The sequence below is a fragment of the Desmodus rotundus genome, chromosome 5 (assembly GCF_022682495.2).
Source record: "Desmodus rotundus isolate HL8 chromosome 5, HLdesRot8A.1, whole genome shotgun sequence".
NCBI lineage: Eukaryota > Metazoa > Chordata > Mammalia > Chiroptera > Phyllostomidae > Desmodus > Desmodus rotundus.
Window position 1 is genome coordinate 46,286,107 of NC_071391.1, and position 20,399 is coordinate 46,306,505.

Consider the following 20,399-nt stretch of genomic DNA (forward strand, 5'->3'; position numbering starts at 1 on the left):
TCTCCATGCTATAAAGAACCATATGACACTGTGAATTTATATGTGCTGACCCTATACCACACGTGTAGTGAATCTACAGTTATTCATCAGTAACTATACTTCATGACACCAAGAATCATGAATTCACAAATCTCCATCCTTCCTTAGCGGTCCGAACATACAGTACTTTAGTGTGACATACCATCAACAGTAAGAATTCCAAACATCCCAGGTGACCCTAAGCAACAAGGCTCATTCTGACACTACAACAGGAGTTCTCAGTATGCCACTGGTCACAACTAATAACGAAAATTAGATGGGGACGATGACCTTTTTAAAAGTTTTTTAATAAGTCATTTTAGTATCAATTATGCACAGTAAAATTCACCCTTTGAAGATGCACAATTTGATGAGTTTTGATTGTAAAGCCAAAATCATAATCAAGATTTAGAATATTTCTATCACCCCAAAAGCTCCTTTGAGCCCTTCCTCCCACTCCTAAACTCTAGCAGCCACTAATTTCTGCCCCTACACTACTGCCTTTTCCAGACTGTCATATAAATGGAATTACACAGTAGGTAGCTGTTTGTGTCTGGCTTTATTTAACTCAGCATAGGGCTTTTAAGATTTGTCCATGTGTTGAATGTATGAATAGCTTTTTTTTTTATTGCTGTGTGGTGGCCCACTGCATGGACGTACCATCATCTGTCTACTCAGCAGTGACGGACATGTGAGTGATTTCTAGTTTTTGGAGATTTTGAATAAAGCTCTTTTACATATTTACATGCAGGTCTTTTTGCAGATGTAAGTCTTTATTTCTTGTGGGCAAATACCTAGGAGTTGGTATTACTGGGTTGTATAGCAAATATGTTTTACCTTTATAAGAAGCCGCCAAAGTGTTTTCCAAAGTGGCTATACCGACATGCACCCCTACGGCAATGACAATTATTCTGTAACTCTGTCAGCACTTCGTATTGTCAGTTTTTCTAAATTTTAGCCATTGTAGTTAATAGATATGTAGTGGTATCTCATTATGATTTTAATTTACATTTCGATAAATGACTAACGTTGAGTATCTTTTCATGTGCTTATCCACTATCCATCTCTTTTTTGGTAAAGAGATATCTGCTCAAATTTTTTGCCCATTTAAAAAAAATGAAGTTGTTTGTCCTTTCCTTATTGATTTATAAGAGTTATTTACATCTTCTGGATACTATTCCTTTATCAGACATGTGTTTTGACAGCTTCTTTTTTTTTGAGGAATTAGAAATTATAAGGATCTAAATCATACTGTTTTTCTTTTAAACCACTATCTCCTGCACAAACGCTGATGAAGGTAACCTCTGATGAAAGACTTAAATTTTCAATTTACAAATACCTTAGTGCTGCTAGAGAGAAGATCAAGCAGCATTTGGTACCTGCTAAAATTCATTAGACTATTTTTACCTCCACTGTAAGCACCCAACCAACACTAGGCTTTAAGGGAAGCTACATCTGCAGAAATGGCTGTCCTATGAACAGCTTTTGGCCCCCCAGACTCTGCATCTCCCAAAGCCCTGTTCTGGTCCGCCAGGCTCCTGGAATGGTCAACAGTTGTCACACTCCATTGCTGGCCATTGTCCACTGGGAAAGGTAGGAGGCTCCAAATCCAACCCTCAGTGAAAGAGCAAACAGTGGGGCCTGTGGCCGCTTGGACATCAAAGTTGAGCAAACAGGCCTGGCAGGCCCTGCCTCTCCGCCTACGTATCCTGCAAATGCCATATGAAGGAGCTTCCCTGAGGGGGGTCACGACTTTCAGCTTGTCGTAGCACACATCAAAGTTTGCACCACACACGAACTGGGTGCATGGGTTCGAATCAAGTAGCCCAAGAGCGGATACTCAGCCATTGTGTCCAGTTTTAATCCTGTGTTTTCCTAAGTAATTAAGCCTTCTTGCTTATGAACTTGTGACTAAGTAAAGCATCACTGAGAGGTTGTAACATCAAAGTGCCTTCTACCGTCTGTCCATGTTTGGTAAAATTGGATTTCTTTCCCTTCTTGCAGAAAAACTAATTGAATTTAACTGAAGGCTGGGTATATTTGCACGAGCCAGTGAAGGCTATACTAAGTCACAGTGGTCATCCTGGGCCCCTGGGCCTTAGCCTGTAGCTGGACTGGGTCAGAACATGACACAGAATGAGGCACCCGGACTCAGGCTAAACCAGTGCCTGCGGCAGGAGGCTTCTGGAGGGCTCACTGTGGAGAGGGGGACAGCCCCCAGTATCTGCTCCTTGAGTCAAGACTACACCCCAGCTGTTACTAGAGCTGGCAAAAGAATTTTCCTACTAGAGTGTTGGTCAATCTTTGTCAGAAAGGCTACTGAAGACAATGGTTATCACATTACTCAAGTCCTTGATGTCGGCAGTCTAAGCAAGCTTCTTAAGGCACGGACTGTGATGATTACTATCTGCATCTCCTCATAGCCTGGCACATCAGCACCTGACACAGTGGAGTTTGAAAAATGTTTGCTGGAGCATGAAATGATAAGATGAGAGAATGTCAGAACAAAGGTCCCCTCTCCTGAAGAAACAAAACTCTGTATTCCTTGTTTGCCGTGCTCATTGGGAAATTTCAGTCCAAATTAATACTTCATTCTACTAATTACCTGATTTACAGTGAGTGCAGCAGGGTCCCACTTTGCGAAGTTATACACACACACACACACACACACACACACACACAACGATCGGTCTCTAGATAGAGGGAATTCAGTTCCCCGCTACTTTCTTCTCTATATTATTTTTATAAAAACAATAAACCTATTTTTGGAAAAGCAAATCTCTGGTTCAATCCTGATATAATTATCTTTCCTTTTACCAATATGATTTCTGATCTTGATCCAGTTTCAACTCTCCTGTGTACATTTATATTTGTATTTTAATTTATGTCACCTCAAACCCTTTTTGGAAACAAAAGGAAGACATAAATTACGAGTTAAGTTCTCATACAGACTTGAAAATTTTTTTGTTCTATAGCACCATATTTCCTATTCAAAATTAAATAAAATAGTACTATCTTTACTCTTCAAAATTAAATAATAAATACATATATAAATAAGAGTCCACATGGAGTCAGTCTCCTTAAGAATAGAGGCTATTTTGTTCTACGTCCCAGGGATCTAACGCATGAAGCAAGTGCTCTCCAAAGGTAGCTGAGGGGAAATGACCGGGCTGCTCTCGGACCTCCTTGGATCTTTGACTGCCAGCATCTAAGGGAGATGAAGGTTTTCTGCTTTCAGCCTTGAATCAAGAGGTGCTATCCTTCTTTCTACCTTCCCCTTATCCAAATCCAATTAAAAGGTGGTGGCATTTCAGGCCTGGCCAATATGATACCAGAGGATTTGGTGAATGATGAGAATTGGCACACTTCTCATAAGGGGAAACTTCCTGGCAGACGTGCTGGTATGGATGTGGTAATTCTTCGGGACTGCTCCCAGGGCACCTTACCCTGACTGAGGGGCCTGCTCACCCTGACTGAGGAGGTACTCCTGAGATTCCCTTTTACCAGATTCTACTCCCCCCCCCACCCCATAGTACGTCTTACCTTTTAATATATTATATTATTTACTTAGTTTGTGGTTTACTATATATATTTTAAAGATTTTATTTATTTTTAGAGAGAGGGAAAGGGAAGGAGAAAGACAGGGAGAGAAACATCAATGTGTGGTTGCCTCTTGCGCGCTGCCCCTCGCCACCCCCCCAGTGGGGACCTGGCCTGCAACCCAGACATGTGCCCTGACCAGGAATCGAACCGGTGACCCTTTGGTTTGCAGGCTGGCACTCAATCCACTGAGCCACACCAGTCAGGGCCTGTGGTTTACTGTATTTGTTTATTGTCTTGTCTCTGCCTCTTTCTACTCAGGGACCACCATCTGTATAGAAATTAGCTCTATGAGGGTAGGGATCTTTGTCAAGAACAGTGCCTGGCAAAGAGTAAGTGCCCCTCCAAATTTGTGATGTGAATAAATACGCCAACTTGAGAGTATGCTATTTTCACTAAAAGTCTGTCTTCCCTGGGTACTTGAAGAATGAGGAGGACACAAAATGGATGTTTAATACACCAATAATTAGTCCTAGGCACCAAAGCAAATAAATACAAGCCAACACTCTCACTTTGCTCAACAAGCATCACTGATTTGCTAATGGCTCTGGATAAAGACAGGCAATCAGTTAAACCAACAACTCATTAGATTCAGAAAGCTATCTGCTCACTGATTGGCAGGACTCTTAAGTATAGTGTTATTTCCACTTGTCTCAATACTGAAAATACACTACACATAAAGGCACCCTCCCCCACCTCCTTTTCTCAACCACTGGCTGTCTCTTGCAGATGGAGACACCTGCAAGCTGGGAAAGAAGACTGTGGGTAGGGAGGAAGTGGTGGTGGGTAGATTATCAGTGGTAGAATAAACACGTACACGTGCGCACAGAGGTCTAATGTGAGCAGCAGAGAATAACCATTTGTAACTTGTAGCACGTATGTTATCTCATTTCATTCTCACAAGCATATAGAGAGAATCCACTCTGCTGCCAAATTCAGTCCCCTTATACCCCCCGCTTTGAAAATATCCTGCCCATACTGCTCTGACATCGTTGACTTCACTACACTCTCTCTACCCGCCTCTCTTTTCCACATTAGGCCACAGGCTCCCAAGGTCTCTCATTAGCCAACGATTAGCACAGAGCCTGGTTCAGAATAAATATTTACCAAATGTTTGCAGATAATTAATTTCAGGTGGAAAAATGGTGTCCAAAGAATTCTGAAACTCAACTAAGGGTCAGAACCAGGACTAGACTCTAGGTCTCTCAACCACAAAGTCCATTTACATCAACTTTTTCTTGTAAAGACTAAGTGCTTGCCCCTGGCTGGGTAGCTCAGTTGGTCAGAATGTCGTCCCAATACACCAAGGTTGCAGGTGTGACCTCTGGTCAGGACACGTACAAGAAGCAACCAACAAATGCATAAATAGGTAGAACAACAGATTGATGTTTCTCTCTTTCTCTGCCTTCTCTCTCTCCTTTCCTCTCCCTCTGTAAAATCAATAAGTAAAATAAAAAACAAAACAAAACTAAGTGCTAGGAGCTAAAGAGGCAAATAAGGAAAAGGTACTGAGAACAAGTTCACGATAGACGGGCAGAGAAGAGAGACTTATCTCAAGTACAGCTAAGCCTCTCAGGCAGTCTGAGGCAGTGCCACCCCTATATTATAACACCCCTGTATGTTGGTGTCCATCCCATTTATGACCCTTCCAAAGGTGGCTAGGACTGGCAGATAAAAGCCCTGAAAATCTGCTTGAAGGGAAAATTTAAATTGGTACACCCTGCTATCAATTTCAGAGGCTACTACTGAAGTGCTCAGTCTGTTTCCTTTGAATGCATTTCTTTTCGCTCTTATTTAGTCAATTCTTTTGCACAATTACAGCATCCAGCACTAGCCTGGGATCTGGCAGAGGGAGGCAGCAGTAAAACACAGAAATTTTGTAGGCAGCCAGACCAGGTCCTAAATTCTGTGTGTGTGACCTTAGACAAATCACTTTATCTCATTGGTTGTCAGTTTTCTCACCTGCAAAATGAGAATAATAACATATATGTTGTGGGTGGTTGTGAGAATTAGTGATAACTCTTACACAAAGTGGACTACTTTGATCGTTACACAATAGCTACACCCTAAGGGAATGGGCAAGCAGGTAGGAAAATAGCAGGGCCTCCACTGGGAGAGCAGGAATGTGCCCATCTTCCCTTATTCCCATCAGAACCTCCAAAGAAATAGCCCAGAGGAGCCCTTGCTGTGGACGGTGACTGCAGACTTCTCAACACACATAGATGGTGGATAATGAAAACATGAAGATAACTCACACAAGTACACTTAATCACTTAAGACAGGCTTTCAAACATTTCATTGCTTCAATAATTCAAATGACTTGCCTAAGGTCACAAGCCAATGAATGATGGAGCTGAGATCCACAGCTACATCCCTTTCCACATCTCCTATACTTTCCTTTGCACTGGGTATAGACCAGTACCTTAGGCTGAGTTCGTCTCCCCGCTTCTGGAGAAGACAGCAGGGCAACAGGCAAGGGCGGGAGAGGATTCTGGAATATGATCTGAAGAGATCTGGCTAAGGGAGCCCTGTGTGGAAGGAGATCTCTCACCTGTAGTTTCGGCTGATGGCTGCCACCATTAGTGCTGTCCAGCCAAGCTTGTGCCTTGCATTGACATCTGCACCATCCGCCAACAGCCTAGAAGACAGAGGAATATTTTCAGTGTACAGCTTATCGCAGACGTAGGAGTGGAAGAAACGAGACGTCAACAAACTGTGGGGCTGGAGGACCCTGGATATAAGTAACGGCCTTTGAGAACTAAATACCCATCCCAGCATCTCTGGCCAGTCTCCCCAATCCCAGGCTTCCCCTATTTCTCTCCCTCCTTCCCTTAAATGAGTCTGTCCCTTGCTCTTATCCTCCTGTCCTTGTGAGGAAAAAATGTGCCTTTCCTACCTAATTACCCTGACACTCCTACTCCCTCAGTCCAGAACGCTCCTGCCTCTGCTGCCTGTTCTAATCCTGCTTTCGTGCCATGGGATACGATCCCGGCTTGAGGAGTCTCCCTGAGAAGGCTTCCTTGACTTATCCAGTCCACAGATCTCTCTTCCTTCCTTAGACTTTCCCTGTTCTTAGCACCAAATGCCCAGGGACACTTTTTTCAATAAAGATTTTTATTTATCTATTTTCAGAGAGAGGGGAGGGGAGGGAGGAAGAATGGGAGAGAAACATTGCTGAGTTGCCTCTCGCACCTCGTCCATAACCCAGCCATGTGACTCAACCAGGAACCGAACTGGTGACCCTTCATTTTGCTGGCCAGCACTTAATCCACTGAGGCACACCAGCCAGGGCCCAAGGACACTTCTTATCTAGGTAGTTCCTGCTCTGGAACAGGATCACACTCTTCAAGTTTATCTGTATGGTGGCTCTTTGAAAACTGGAAATCTTCTAACGCAGGGAAAGATGGAAACAAAGTTAGAAATGCTAACCTGGGTCTCTATGAGAGTCCACATCAGCCTATTTGACTCCATATGCCACTGCCTAGCACGCAGTAGGGGCGCAACAGTTGTTGGATAGATGAACAAAGACAGGGTTTTAAGTATACCACTAAAAAAAAGCCTGAATTCTGGGTCCTGGGAAGAGGGCCTGACAGTGTGGAAGTGAATAGAGAGAAGGGGAGTAAATACAATGAACGCTTACTCAGCACCTACTACAAGTAGAAACTGCCCTCAGAACTTCACATTCATACTCTCATTTACTCTTTATAATGCTTCTTTATAAAGATGCTTCTTTTCATGGAAGAGGTAACAGGCTCAGCGAGGTGAAATGACTTGCTGAAGGTCACAGACTAGTAAGAAGGCAATACAGTGAGTGACTGGAACCCAGGTGGGTAACGGCTCTACAGCCTGAATCCTTCTTACCCAGGGAAGTAAGGAGGATTCTTCCTCTAGGCTAAAGCTGGTTCCATGTCACATGGAAGACAAAAGACTACACTGACTTCAGCAACTCCACTATATGTGCTGGGCCCTGGGCTAGATTCTAGGGTTGGGGGGGAGGAGAATGCGTGGGGTCTACCCTAGGGAAGTACATAATTTGGTTGTGGGGAAGGACTGAGGAGAGTCGGAACCAAAGCCTGTAGTGTTTGGCTTCCCACCAGAAATGCAACAGAAGGCCAAGAAAGGGGGAGACCGAGAGTCAAGAGTGATTGTTCAGACCGAAGTGAGGCCACCTGTGTGAACAAAGGAGGGCTGCTTATGAGGAATGGTGGGGGAGTTGTTTGGGGGAACTGGAAGGGTATCTATTCTTCAGTGGGTTCTAGATGAAAGGGCACTGGCAGAAAGTCCAGAGGCTTGGGGATGAGTCCTAGCACCATTCTTATGTAGTAAGTGCTCCTCTGGACCAAGCCAAATAAAACCTCTGTGCTGTTTAGTAAGTAAGCAGGTGACTGAGGTTTGGGAGGATGAAAAGACACAAAGCCTGAGCGGGAGACAGACCAACAAGCACACACCTGTACGTTGGATGAGTGCACACCAAGGGAACCTAACTCAGTCTTGTGACCCAGAGGTCTCGCTGAGAAGATGGTGATAGAGAGCTAGCCAGAAGAAAAGGGTGCGAGGGAGAGGCAGGGGTGTTCCAGGCAGAGGTGAAGCCTCTCTCCCAGGGCAGACAGCATGGAGTATATGAGGACCTGAAAGAGGTTTGGAGTGACTGGGGCACAAAATGCAAGAAGAGCGTGTCAGGAGCGGAGGCTGGGAAACCCTCATCTCTCATGTCTAGTCTGGAGGACTTCTGCTGGGCCTCCTACACTGTTAAGCTTCTTTTATGGAGAAATAATTCTGTATGGCCAAGAATGTTAAAGAAGCTAAAAAAGCCTGGGGATGAATTTTCTATGAGACCAAAAAAATCACTTTTTACACAAAATCTCCTTCCTAATTTACACACCTTCCCCTGTTTGCAGGTCAAGTGGGGCCGTGGAAAACACAGGGGTCTGAGAGCTGTCCGACTGGAGTCCTGACCCTGTGATTCAGACAGATGGCCTCACGTCTCTGATCCTTGTCCAGAAGACCAGAATATCAGGACCAAAATCAACGAGTTTGTTAAGGGAAAGGTTTGAACTGTGCCTTGAAAAAGGGGAACAGTTTAGAGACAAGGGAGGAAATGTAAGGCAGTGAAGACAAAAGGAACAGGGTATATTCAGAAGCAGGGAAGCGATGGGAAACTATATTCAGAGACCAGGTAGATCCATCTGGGTGACAGTTTGCAGCAGAGGAACACCTGCTGAGGTGTGTGTGGGGGGGGGCACACTACAACAGGGCCTCAAAACCCGAGCTAGGAGGCCCAGACAGTGGGCATAGCCTTTTTTTGAGCCACGTGTCTCTTTAAGAGTATGATCTTAAAGCTGATGACTCCCTCCAAGAAAGTACACAGGAGCACACATTCCTACCCCACCCTGTTTTTGTTTGTTTGTTTGTTTGCTTGTTTTAATATATAATGCCCAGGGGTTCACAGGTCCTCATGAAATTAACAGTGGACCCTAGGTTACAAACCCACTCTAAAGAGTTGACAGATGCCTGGCCTGTGTGCCAATGTCCCGCACTCCTGCACCTAAGTCAGAAATCACAAATCTCTCCACGCAGTTCTTTCCTGCGGAGCCTTTGAAAGAGCCTCGGAATCCTCGATGCTGGTTCCAATCAGCCACTACCAATCAGCTGCAGCTGGCAACAACAGAGAGGACACCTATCTGCCACTCCGTAGCCTCTCACCATAGGCAGTGGGGCTGTCACTGAAGGTTTTGGGGAAAAAGAAATTACAAAATTAACCTAATAGCTTAAGTGGGCTGAATGTGAGAGGGGACAGAGTAGGAAATGCGGACAAGGAGACCAGTGTGGAGACTGCTAGAGTACAGACCTAAGGAGACGAGCTGGGGTAGAGACATGAGAAAGCAGGGCATGGCTAGGAAAGGGCACAGCTGGGGTAGCCAGAACCCCTCATGCTTTCACGGGGTCAGGGACCCATGCCCCCTGCCTGGCTGGGCACAGAGAATTTTGGAAGCAGCACTGCTCTACAGATAGGGCTGAAGAAAGAAGACTGAGATGCCTCCTCCTCCTGCTCCTTGAGGGTTGAGTTGTGTGTAACAGAAAGGATGAATGAAGGGCTTCGGTGTAAGATTAGACCTGAATTCAAATTCTGGTCCAGCTGGGTAACCCTAAGCAAATCAATTCTTTATGAGACTCAGTTTTCTCACCTATCAAATAGGGACGATAACCTCTAATTTACAGTGATTGCAGCCCAATGCCTGGCATATAGTAGGTACTCAATACAGGGTAGCTGTGCCTGCCGCCCTTCTCCACTTCTGTCCCTCTGAGGGAACACAGTGTTCTGGCCTCAAGCTGGTCATGGCAGGCTGGCCAATACCCAGGTGTTCTGAGACAGGGCCACACAGGATCGCCTGGGTAATTCAGCCAGGCTGGCTCCAGGGACTCTTCTGTTCACTTATTCAACAAATAAGTGCACTCACACACTCTGTGTCCAGCCATATGCTAGCTACTGACAAGGAGACAAGATGGAGGTTCTTCCTTTCCAGGACCTAAGGCAACCAGGCTTTTCTTTTACATATATACTTGTTTATTACTTTTCCTCCCACAAATAATTGTACTTTAAGGTACACTCATACTGCTACGTATACAACAATTCCACTTTTTAAACTGCTGCATAACTCTCCGTGGCACTTCCAACCAAACTTTCCCCCTCTGCTCTCCATCTCCTGACAAGCGCAATGCTCAAGGAACATCCTCTTAGGTGTGCCCTTTGGCCCTGTGTGAGTACCTCCCTGGACCATGTACTCAGAGTGGGACGCAGTTACACGATTTACATTACTTGATTTGATTAATAGCTCCAAGGTCCCCTCCAGGACAGCTGCTCCATCTACCCTCCACCAGCAGGACTGGGGGGTTCCCTGGTACCACTCTCAAGCCGACACTTAGCAATAGCCAGCTTCCTAATCACTGCAAGTCCAAGTGTAAAGGATCTCACACTACTGTTTTAATTTGCATGCCTCTGAGGACCAACAATTTTGAGCTACCTGTTACATGTGTGTTAACATTTTAGGGTCTCCTTTTCTGTACATTGCAGGGCTTTCTTTTAAGAGGAGAGAGGGCTTCTCCAACCTTGCTAATCCTTTCAATTAATAGAGTAGAAAGAGCACAGGGCAGAGCCAGGAGATCTAGGTTCCAGTTCCAGTTCTGCCACCTCCTACCCTTAAACCCTAGAGAAGGCATATCATCTCTCTAAGCTTCCGTCTCTTCACAGGTCCACTGGGGTTTTAGGAGGTGACAGTGTAACCTGAGGGAAAGGGCCCCACACCCCTGAAGGATCATTCCCAGGAGACAAATCTGTTCTGCAGTGAGACTCCAGCTCTTGAGCCCCGCCCAGCTTCCCTACTGAGCATCATTTTTTGCACTCTCTTGGAGCTGAGGTGTAATGGGAAAGGCAATGACTCTGGAATCCAGAAGTTGGAGTTCAGATTCTGGCTCTGTCACTTGCTAGCTGTGAAATGGGGGATATTAATCTCCCATTGTGCAAGGTGGTTGTAAGGATGAAAAGAGACAGACACGGTATAATTTCACAGGAGTGGTGGCACCTGGTAGAACCAGAACAAAATCAACACCAGCACAAGCTAGCCCAACTACAAACAACTTTTCCTCTTTAGGAGCTGGGTGGGCCCCTCCCGGGTGGGCCCCTCCCCCACTTCCTCTCCATGTACAGCAGCTCCAAAAGTTAGGATTTCACAAACCCAGGTCTCCTCCATTTCATTTTGTTGCTTTGCAAGTGAATGCCCAGCGGGCAGTCATTTCAAAGTCCTGGGCCAGCTGGGCTGGTGGCTGCCTGCTGAGAGTGGCTGAAAGGGCCTCTGAGGCCTGAGAGAGCCACCCTTGCTCTCCCCTGCGATTTTCACCAATGGACAAAATACGGCAAGTGAATTAATCTCTTTTAAAAAGAGCAATGCTTGTGACAGAGCATGGTGTCTCCGAAAAGGTTAGGATTCCATCATCCCTGAGATGATGAGTGGAATGCTTAATGCAGGTTGCCACTCAGGGCAGAGCAGCTTGTGTCCAGGGGCTGGGGGTGGGGGTGGGCACTGCAGGCCTTTCTGGGCTCACTGACTGTGAAAGGTCCTTCCCTAATGAACTAGGTCTCTGCTTGGCAGGGCAGTGGTGGGTGACACTAATTGGGGATGACCCAGGATAGCAGATAGAAAGGAGACCACACTAGAAGTCCAGAGTGGAATCCCAGCTCTTACACAACTTGCAAGCAGTAGAGTGGGGCAGGAGAATAACAGGAGGCCTCAAGTCAAATGCAGGCTCCGGCATTTGCTGGGTGGGCAGCTGTGAATGAATGGCGTAGCTTCTCTGACCCTCACTTAGTCCCCTCATCAGAGTGACAACTCCTGCTCTCCAAGCCTGTTCCCATATCTATTAAAAAATGGAGAACACCTTGCCAGCCCCATTCCATATGTCACACAGGGGTACCACGAAGAGACAATCAGACAAAACATGTAAAAATTCTTGGTATGCAATAAGGCAATGTATAAATAGAAGAATCTAGGCTATTATCACTCTCATTTTCCAATTACTGTCTACCCCATTTTAAGGATATAGACTATATGAAAGGTATACATAGAACTTGGAACGTAAGTCCCCAAACGTTTCTGTGGATTGATAAATAAATGGTCTCAAATTCCCAGGCAAGGGCCTCAGTAGAGTAAGGGCTCCTTGGGCCAAGAGCTGAGGATTTCTACAAAAGAGTAACAAATCAAAGGGAGAAACAAAGCTGTCCAATCTCTTAGGGATCCAAGAGAGTTCTGAAGACTACGGACCAAACAGGCAAAAGTGATTACCTCTGATGGAGAAGGGAGAGGGGAGGAGGGAGCCATCCTTCTTTCTATGAAGGCTCCTGTATTGTCCAAAGTTTTGTTTTTTATAACAATGAACATACTATTACTCAAAAAAAAAACTTTCTTAGGAAAAAATAAAATATCATTTTTACCTCCAAGAAGCCTTCCCTGAGACAGCGCCGATGCCGCCACAGTGGCTCTGCCAACCGGTACCAACAGTTGCCAGTTTCTTTGTCTCACTCCCCCAGCAGCGGCAGCACGGCAGCACGGTCCTTCAGAGCCGAGGGCGTGCTTTGTCTCTGCACCCCTGGTGCTGGCCCAGCGACGGGCTCACCCACCAGAGGGCCCTGGGGCTGAACCACTGAGTGTCCACAGCACTGTCCTACACAAATCTCTGATCAATATGTCTGTCTTCTGCTGGTAGTTTCCTGTTTTATACCTGTTTGCCTGACTTTTTCAAAGTACTTAGGCTCCTGTGTGTATGTGGGTGTGGGTGCGGGACACCGGGCTGAGGACACAGACATAGACCTGGGCTAGAGGCCATGGATTTGTCACAGTTCTCTCAGTAACTAGCTGTGTTATCCTGGATAACTCTCTCTGAACCTCACTTTTCTCTTCAGTAAAATAAGGGAACTGAATTAAATGATTTCTCAAGTCCTCACCAATTCTAAAATCCTAGGATTCTAAATATGTGTAGCATCAAAACTGAGAAGTGGATTCCCAGCAGCCATGGGCATCAGCAAGACTTCCAAAGAAAAGACAGCTCCTCAGGCTTGCTGTGCACAGGAGGGAGGGAGAGAGTCCCACACAGGGAAATGGGGCAGTTCTGAGTTATTCTGTCTAACCAGCTCGCCCACTCAGGAGAGGGAGAGTTACCACTTGATTCTTCTTCCTCCTCATTTTATGACCAATCAATATCAAGCGGCCACTGAACTTCAATTGTGCATTGTTCCAGCTGATTTCCGGATCCTTAGCATGAACTGGCCCTCAGCTGCAGCTGGGGAGGGGGCTGAAGGGTAGGGAGCTCTGTCCCACCTGCACCAGAGGCCTGGAAGCAGTGAGCCATGCAGACTCAATCATGATCACTATCAGGGCAACAGGGCCCTGGCTGGAGCCTCGCAGAAGGTCCTATTTACAGTAATAACAGCACCAGGCCAGGCTGTCTGAGCAGAGGCAAGTCGCCTGGGGCTAGAATCCATACACAGCCTCCATCTGTGCCTTATCTGCCCAGTCGGCCTGGGCTGGGAGGGGTGGGCAAAGGAGGAGAGGCTGCTTTAGACCCCAGCCTGGGCCAGCCACTTCAGGCAGGTCCTGGGGCTCTAACTCCACAGATGCAAGGCCTCTCAGGCAACTTTTGCATCTGCTACTTGAATTTAGCACTCTCCTTTGCAACCCCCCTCAAGACCCTTCCTCTAGGAAGCTCTCCAGAAGTTCTCATTCCCAGTGAGTTGGCCTATCCCAGCACAGTCAAGCCCTGGCTACTCTAAAGGGAAGTGGGTGGGCAGTGAGAGGGAAGAGGGTTGGGCATTTATGCAGCACCTACAAGTGCAGGCACACTGTATAATGTGCCTGCACACTTTAAATTTTCTGGGTCTGAAGAATGATCTGCAGACATCAATCCAATTCAATCCTTCCTTTTATACATACAGATGTGGAGGAGATTCAAAAAGCATCATCTGCCCTGGCTGGTGTGGCTCAGTGGATTGAGCGACAGCCTGTGAACCAAAGGGATGCCACTTTGATTCCCAGTCAGGGCACAGGCCTGGGTTGTGGGCCTGGTCCCCGGTAGAGGGTGCCTGAGAGGCAACCACACATTGATGTTTCTCTCCCTCACTTTCTCCCTCCCTTCCCATCTCTAAAAATAAATAAATAAAATCTTTTTTAAAAAAAGCATCATCAGCCTTGGAATAGGCTGATCCGAACAGAAGCCTGCACCCGTCTTCCAGGCTGTGTGACTGTGGGCTGGTCACGTTAACTTCTCTGAACCTCAGGCACCTAACATTATCAGCCCACCAGACCCACCTAACAAGGGTGCTGAGATGACCAAAGGAAATAATGTATGTCAAAGCACTTACATTTGTCATTGTTATTATTCTATTTGTTCAAAGGCACAGAGTGGAGGAGCTATTATCAGAACCTCAATGAATACTGCTGAATTAAACGGAGTAAAGTCCAATGCTGGGGTAACCATTCTTTGTCCCACTTCCCTTACAGTTCCTAGCAGGAACTTGGCACACACTAAAGTGTATAGATTATTTTTCTTAACTTCTTATTTTGAAATGATCTCAAATATACAGAACAGTTACAAAAATAGCACACCCGCACACACCCTCATCTATCCTTCACTCAGATTCTCATTACATTTTGCCTCATGAGCTTTACTACTCCCGTGAGAGTTAGTTTCAGACATTTATGCCCTTACTTCTGATACTTCAGCACCTATTTCGTAGCGTGAGGATGTTCTCTTATATAACCACTAACCAATAATGATCAAATTCAGAACAGTTAACATTAAAATACTTTTATCTGATATACAGCCCATATTCAATTTTTTTCAATTATCCCAATAAGATCCTTCATAGCAATCTTCCCCGCCCCCACGATCCAGATATAGGCCAGGATCAATATTAGAATAAAGCATTCCATGTGTCTTCAGTTTCTTTTCATTGAAAGTAATTTCTCAGGCTTTCTTTGAATTTCATAATATTGATATTTTTGCAGAGTAAGGTTAGTTTGTTTGTAGAATGTCCTTCAATTTGGAGAGCAATTTTTTGAGGAACTATTTTCTATTATTCATCCATTCATTCCACAAACTTCTCATGAGACTGGTTATTATAAGACTCTGATCAGGATACTGAGGGCACTTCAATTAATTCTGCAGCGTCCTTGACTTCAAGGTGTCCAGTGGACAGCTATGCACCTGGCAAGCAGCTAAAATAGAAGCAAGGCACCGGAGGAAAGTGCTACGTGAGTGTAGGTCACAGCAACTGAACCACAGGGACGACTTCCTGGAGTCAGACACATGAGCTGTGCCAGACGGGTGGCCAGAAGCAGATTCCTCTAATGATCCTGGGATTCTCTATGGGAAATATCTCTGCTTCCCCAAGCAGTGTGTGCCATGGCTGAGATTCAATAAAACACCAAGAGCAAAATTATAAGGCCAAAAAGGGGAGGGGGTGATCCAGAGCACCCTCATCTGGGTAACTCTGCCCAGGGCTATAATGCTAGGTCCCAGTCAGCAGCTGCCTTCCTGACAAGAAGTAAAGGCCTATCCAGGCAGCTGAGTGAGGGAAAGGGCCATGGGCGCCACCTACTGGCTTCACAGCAGGACGCTAGGCTGCTGTACAGGGCAGCTGGGCAGCTAGCTTGACACACTACGGCATTGAGACAGAGATGGCTCAAACTTCTCAAATAGGGTTGGCATGTGAGCCACCAATGCTGAGCTCCGGAACCTCATCAGATTTTCAGTAAAGAATGGACTGGCCAAGCCAACCATAATACCTGGGCAAAGATTCGGCCTTCATTACTTCAGGCTCATTCCAGTAACAAAACTTAAGTAGCCTCATCTTAAAGCCGGACTCTGTGTTGGTTTCTCAGATTAACTGGATGTGGTCCTTGCCCACAATGAGTTCCCAGTCTGAACTGGGGGCAGGGAAATGAGACAAGTAGGTACACAAAATAAGTGCTTCAAGTATCACAGTTGCTCTGAGAACTGTTTGTAGAGTCAGTGACGATACGATATGCGTGGCTCTGCCTGTCTTGCAAAACTCTTACATGATGGAGCTCATAAAAGCTCACACTTCTTGGGTAGCCTACTATGCATCAGGCACTTGACATGTATGAACTCATCTAATCCAGTGATTAGAGAAGGAGCCTGAGGCTTTCACAGGGTAACTGATTTGCTTAAGATTACGCGGCCAATAAACGGCAGTCTAGAGCCGGAGCCCATGCTCCTCCACTGCACCACACTACCTTCCAGGGCACGCATCCGATCTTCTTCTTCCTTTCTCTCCTGGGTAAGCCTGGGGCCAGAATACCACTAGTATCCGATGGAACTAACCAACTGACAGGAAATAATAAAGAAGCAAAAGTGGAAAGGAGGTTATTTGAGGGACAGAGATACTCTTTGATTAGTTCTGCTTTCTAGAACTTTCCCCGTGAAGAGACATTCTTCTCATTGACTCTAGAGGAGGAAGACCTAATCCATCTCTTCTTTTTCTTCTTTTTGGTGGTCTCCATAGTACCCCCACCACTTTCAGAATCACTGGCAATACAGTGCTTTAAAGTGGTCTTGTCTTTAGGTTAAAACAAACTTGGCAAACAAATCCGAACAAAAGGTTGTAGAAGTATAGGAAGCCCTGGTTCTCAGTACACTGGGCTGACTGCAAGCTTAACATAGCCCAGGAGGACATAACGCAGCTGCCAAGAAAGTGAATGCAAGCTCAGGCCACATTAATGGAATCATAAAATCTCTGACAAAGGGGATCACAGCCCTGCTCCTCACAATAATGGTTATGCCACACTGTACTTCAGAAGGGGCTCCAAAAACTTTATGACTGTTTCATTAGAAAATGACCAGGATGGGGAAAAGACTTGAAACCACAATTTAGGGAACCAAGGCTTACTTGGCTCGGAGCTGCCTCCTGGTATTTAAATGTCTGGAACAAGAAAAGGGAGCAGTGTGGTCCTAGAGGACTGAGTGGGGACCAAAAAGGAAGTTGGAGAGGGACCTAACTACGTAACAGCAGCCCACCACGTGCCAAGTGCTACACCAGGTGCTTTTACAGATACAGGGAGGGGCAAAAGTAGGCTTGCAGTTATGAGTATACAAAACAGTTTATTCTTGAATTATTATTTATTAATTGTGTTATTTTCCACATAAACAACTGTAAACCTACGTTTGCCTCACCTTGTATTCAAAATTCATCACAACATAAAATATTTTTCTAACTACAAAGTGCCTTTGCTTCTATTACTCCAATTGCCCAGAATGTCTTTCCATCGAGCTCCTTGTATCCAAATATTGTACCATCTATCTCCAGGCCCCGACTAAATGCCACCTTGTCGATGAAACCTTAACTTTTCTTTTCTTTTCATTTTTTAAAGATTTTACTCATTCTTAGATAGGGGAAGGGAAGGAGAAAAAAAGGGAGAGAAACATTGATTGGTTGCCTCTGAAACACACCCCAACCAGGGACAGGACTGACTAGGAATCAAACTGGCAACCTTGTACTTTGTAGGACAGTAACCAAGTGAGCCATGCTGGTCAGGGCGAAACCTGATTTTTCAAATGTATTAATTATAATTTTCTTGCCAGATGGTAAGTTCCTTAAAAGGCAAAGGTCATCGCAATACATGGCTCCTCCTCAATGCCTACTGGGGCATATTGCTCATAATAGGCCTGAAGGATGGATAAATGCCAAAGAAAATACACAAATGGCCAATAAGCATATAAAAAGATGATCAACATCCTTAGCCATCAGGCAATACAAATCTAAACCACAATGAGGTACCACTTCACATATACTAGGGTGGCTATAATAAAAAAAGACTGACAATAACAAATGTTGGCAAGAAGTGGAGAAATCAGACCCCTCACATCCACTGCTGTAAGAATGTAAAATGGTGTAGCCACTTTGCAAAATAGTCTGGCAGTTCCTCAAAATGTTAAACAGAGTTACTAAGCAGTTCTACTCCTAGGTATATCTCTAGGTATCTTTTTAAGAGATACAGAAACATACATTCACACAAAAACCTATACACAAATGTTCACAGGACATAGGAATGTTCATAGCAGCATTACTAATAATGGCCAAAAAGTAAAACACAAAGGTCCGTCAATTGGTAAGTGTACTATGAATAATGTGTGGTGTATCTACACGAGGATGTTCTCAGCCACACAAAGGCACGAAGAACTGATGCAACATCGTTGACCGTGTAAGCATCACGCTCAGTGAAAGCCTGACACGGAAGCTCACATATCGGATGATTCCATTCCTATGCAATGTTCAGATAGGCAAATCCAGAGACAGAAAGTTGCTTAGTCGTTGCCGGGGTCTGGGGAGGGGGAAATGAGGGAATTCCCTATGTCCCTATGAACATTCGTGTACAGGTTTTTCTGTAAATGTATGTTTCTGTATCTTTTGGGCAGATAACCGAGGAGTGTAACCCCTGGGTCCTGTGGTACTCTATGTAACAATCTGAGGAACTGCCACACTGTTTTCCAAAGTGGCCACACCACTTTACATTCTCATAGCAGTGACTGTCAGGGGTCTGCTAATGGGACTAGGTATTTGGGGGGGTGGGCGGGAGTGGTGAAAATGTCCTGGAGTTAGTGGCAATGGTTGTATAATCTTACAAAAAACTAAAAACTGGACTGTACACTTTAAAAGGGTGAATTTCATGGTACATAAAACATCCCCAAAAGGAAAAAGAATAAATGAATGAACGAAGGAATGCTTGATCAGTTTCCTAATCTTCAGGAGGCAGAAAGCACCTTATACCTAGAGGTGCCCAACTGAGGGCAGGATGCTGCCCATCAGAGAATCTAAAGAGGGGACTTGAATACTGGAGAGGAAGAAAGGCCAGAGACAAAAACGCCTTGGATCCTGTCTGACCCATACTAAGGGGCTGGGGCTAGGACTGAGCCCCAGTGGGTCCTGCCCTGCCTGCTGGACTCTGAACCCCTGGGAATTCCAGCGGCCTCCCTCTGTGTTTCATATCCTGTTTCTGCTCACTGTCCATCTGCAAAGGCTGGTCAAACACACAGACTTCCCAGGAGGCCTGGGTGCTCTCCCCCCAAACAAAAGGCATTGAGATGGAAGCCTCGGATCAGCCTCAGAGAGGATTCTTATGCAGCCTTCCTGGGCCTCCCATCCACATGAATGGAGGATCCTGGAGACCAGGCAGCCTGCCCAGCTGCTGGACCCTCCTGCTGGGTAGCCTCTGGAGAATAAACAGAGTTTCATTCAACTGATCAATCAATCAACCGGCCAGACTCTATCCCAACTGTGTGCCTTCTGAGTGTTCACTCAGCCTTGTGAGACTAGCTATGGCGGAGGCTGGAGGAGGTGCCATTCACCTTGCTGTGACGGCACAGCCTAGGTGAGGAGACACAGACATGAAGCAAGTGAAGAGAAAAGCAAGGTGAAAACTAAACATGATACTATGTAGCTCTGACTCGAAGGCTGTGGGAATTTGGTGAGGACTATCAACATGGGCTAGAACAAGCAGTGAACTGCAGTGAGAAAAAGCACATACTTTGGGGTCATGTGGGCCCTGGTTTAAATTGCAGCTCTTCTCTTACTAGCTGTGAAGTAGTAAGTACGAAATCTGCCTGAGCCTCAAGTTGTCTCCTCTAAAAAATGGACATAACACAATCTGTTTTGCAATACTGCAGGACTCAATGAAGACGATACAGTATCTACTCTGACGCCTCTCATAGAGTGGGTATTTAATATAGCTATTACTCCTAGCAGGATGAACTCTCCGGAAAAGGAAGGGCAATCAAGCATGAACAGGATCTAGACAGACAGAAGGACAGGGGTGGAGCAGAGAGCACTAGAAAGGCCCATGGGCAGGAATGACTTAGTAAGCTGTATGTCTGGGCAGTAGGAAGCCAAGTCTGACAGGAAAGGGGGTTCTTGGGAAGGAGGGGAAGGCCAGGCTTGGCTGGCAGGTGTGAGAGCAGGGGTGTCAGCGAAGAGGAGAGATGAGGGAGGACAGAGAAGGGATCTGCATTTGACAGTTTATCTTCAGGAACCTTGTGGACCCCCAGTGAGGCAGACAGAAAGGGTTCTCCCCTTGGCTAGAAAACATCTCCCTGAGCCTGGAAGAGAGCTGAGAGGAACCTGAGACCCAGGCAAGCCTCTCTGTGTCTCCAGCCTCACAGCCTTCTCATCTGTAAAAAGAAGTGGTGGGCCACTTCCAAGCGGGCAAATCAGTTAA

At 45.7% G+C, this 20,399-nt stretch overlaps 1 protein-coding gene across 2 annotated transcripts in view; it reads right to left on the reverse strand.

The window, feature by feature from the left end:
- The window catches only part of CLPB (ClpB family mitochondrial disaggregase), a 150,542-nt gene that overhangs the window by 113,023 nt on the left and 17,120 nt on the right, over positions 1–20,399 (reverse strand). For both annotated transcript variants that reach the window (XM_024572557.3, XM_024572556.3), the window contains exon 3: positions 6,170–6,256. In XM_024572557.3, the coding sequence (XP_024428325.2) occupies positions 6,170–6,256 (87 nt within the window). The remainder of the gene's footprint in view (positions 1–6,169; positions 6,257–20,399) is intronic.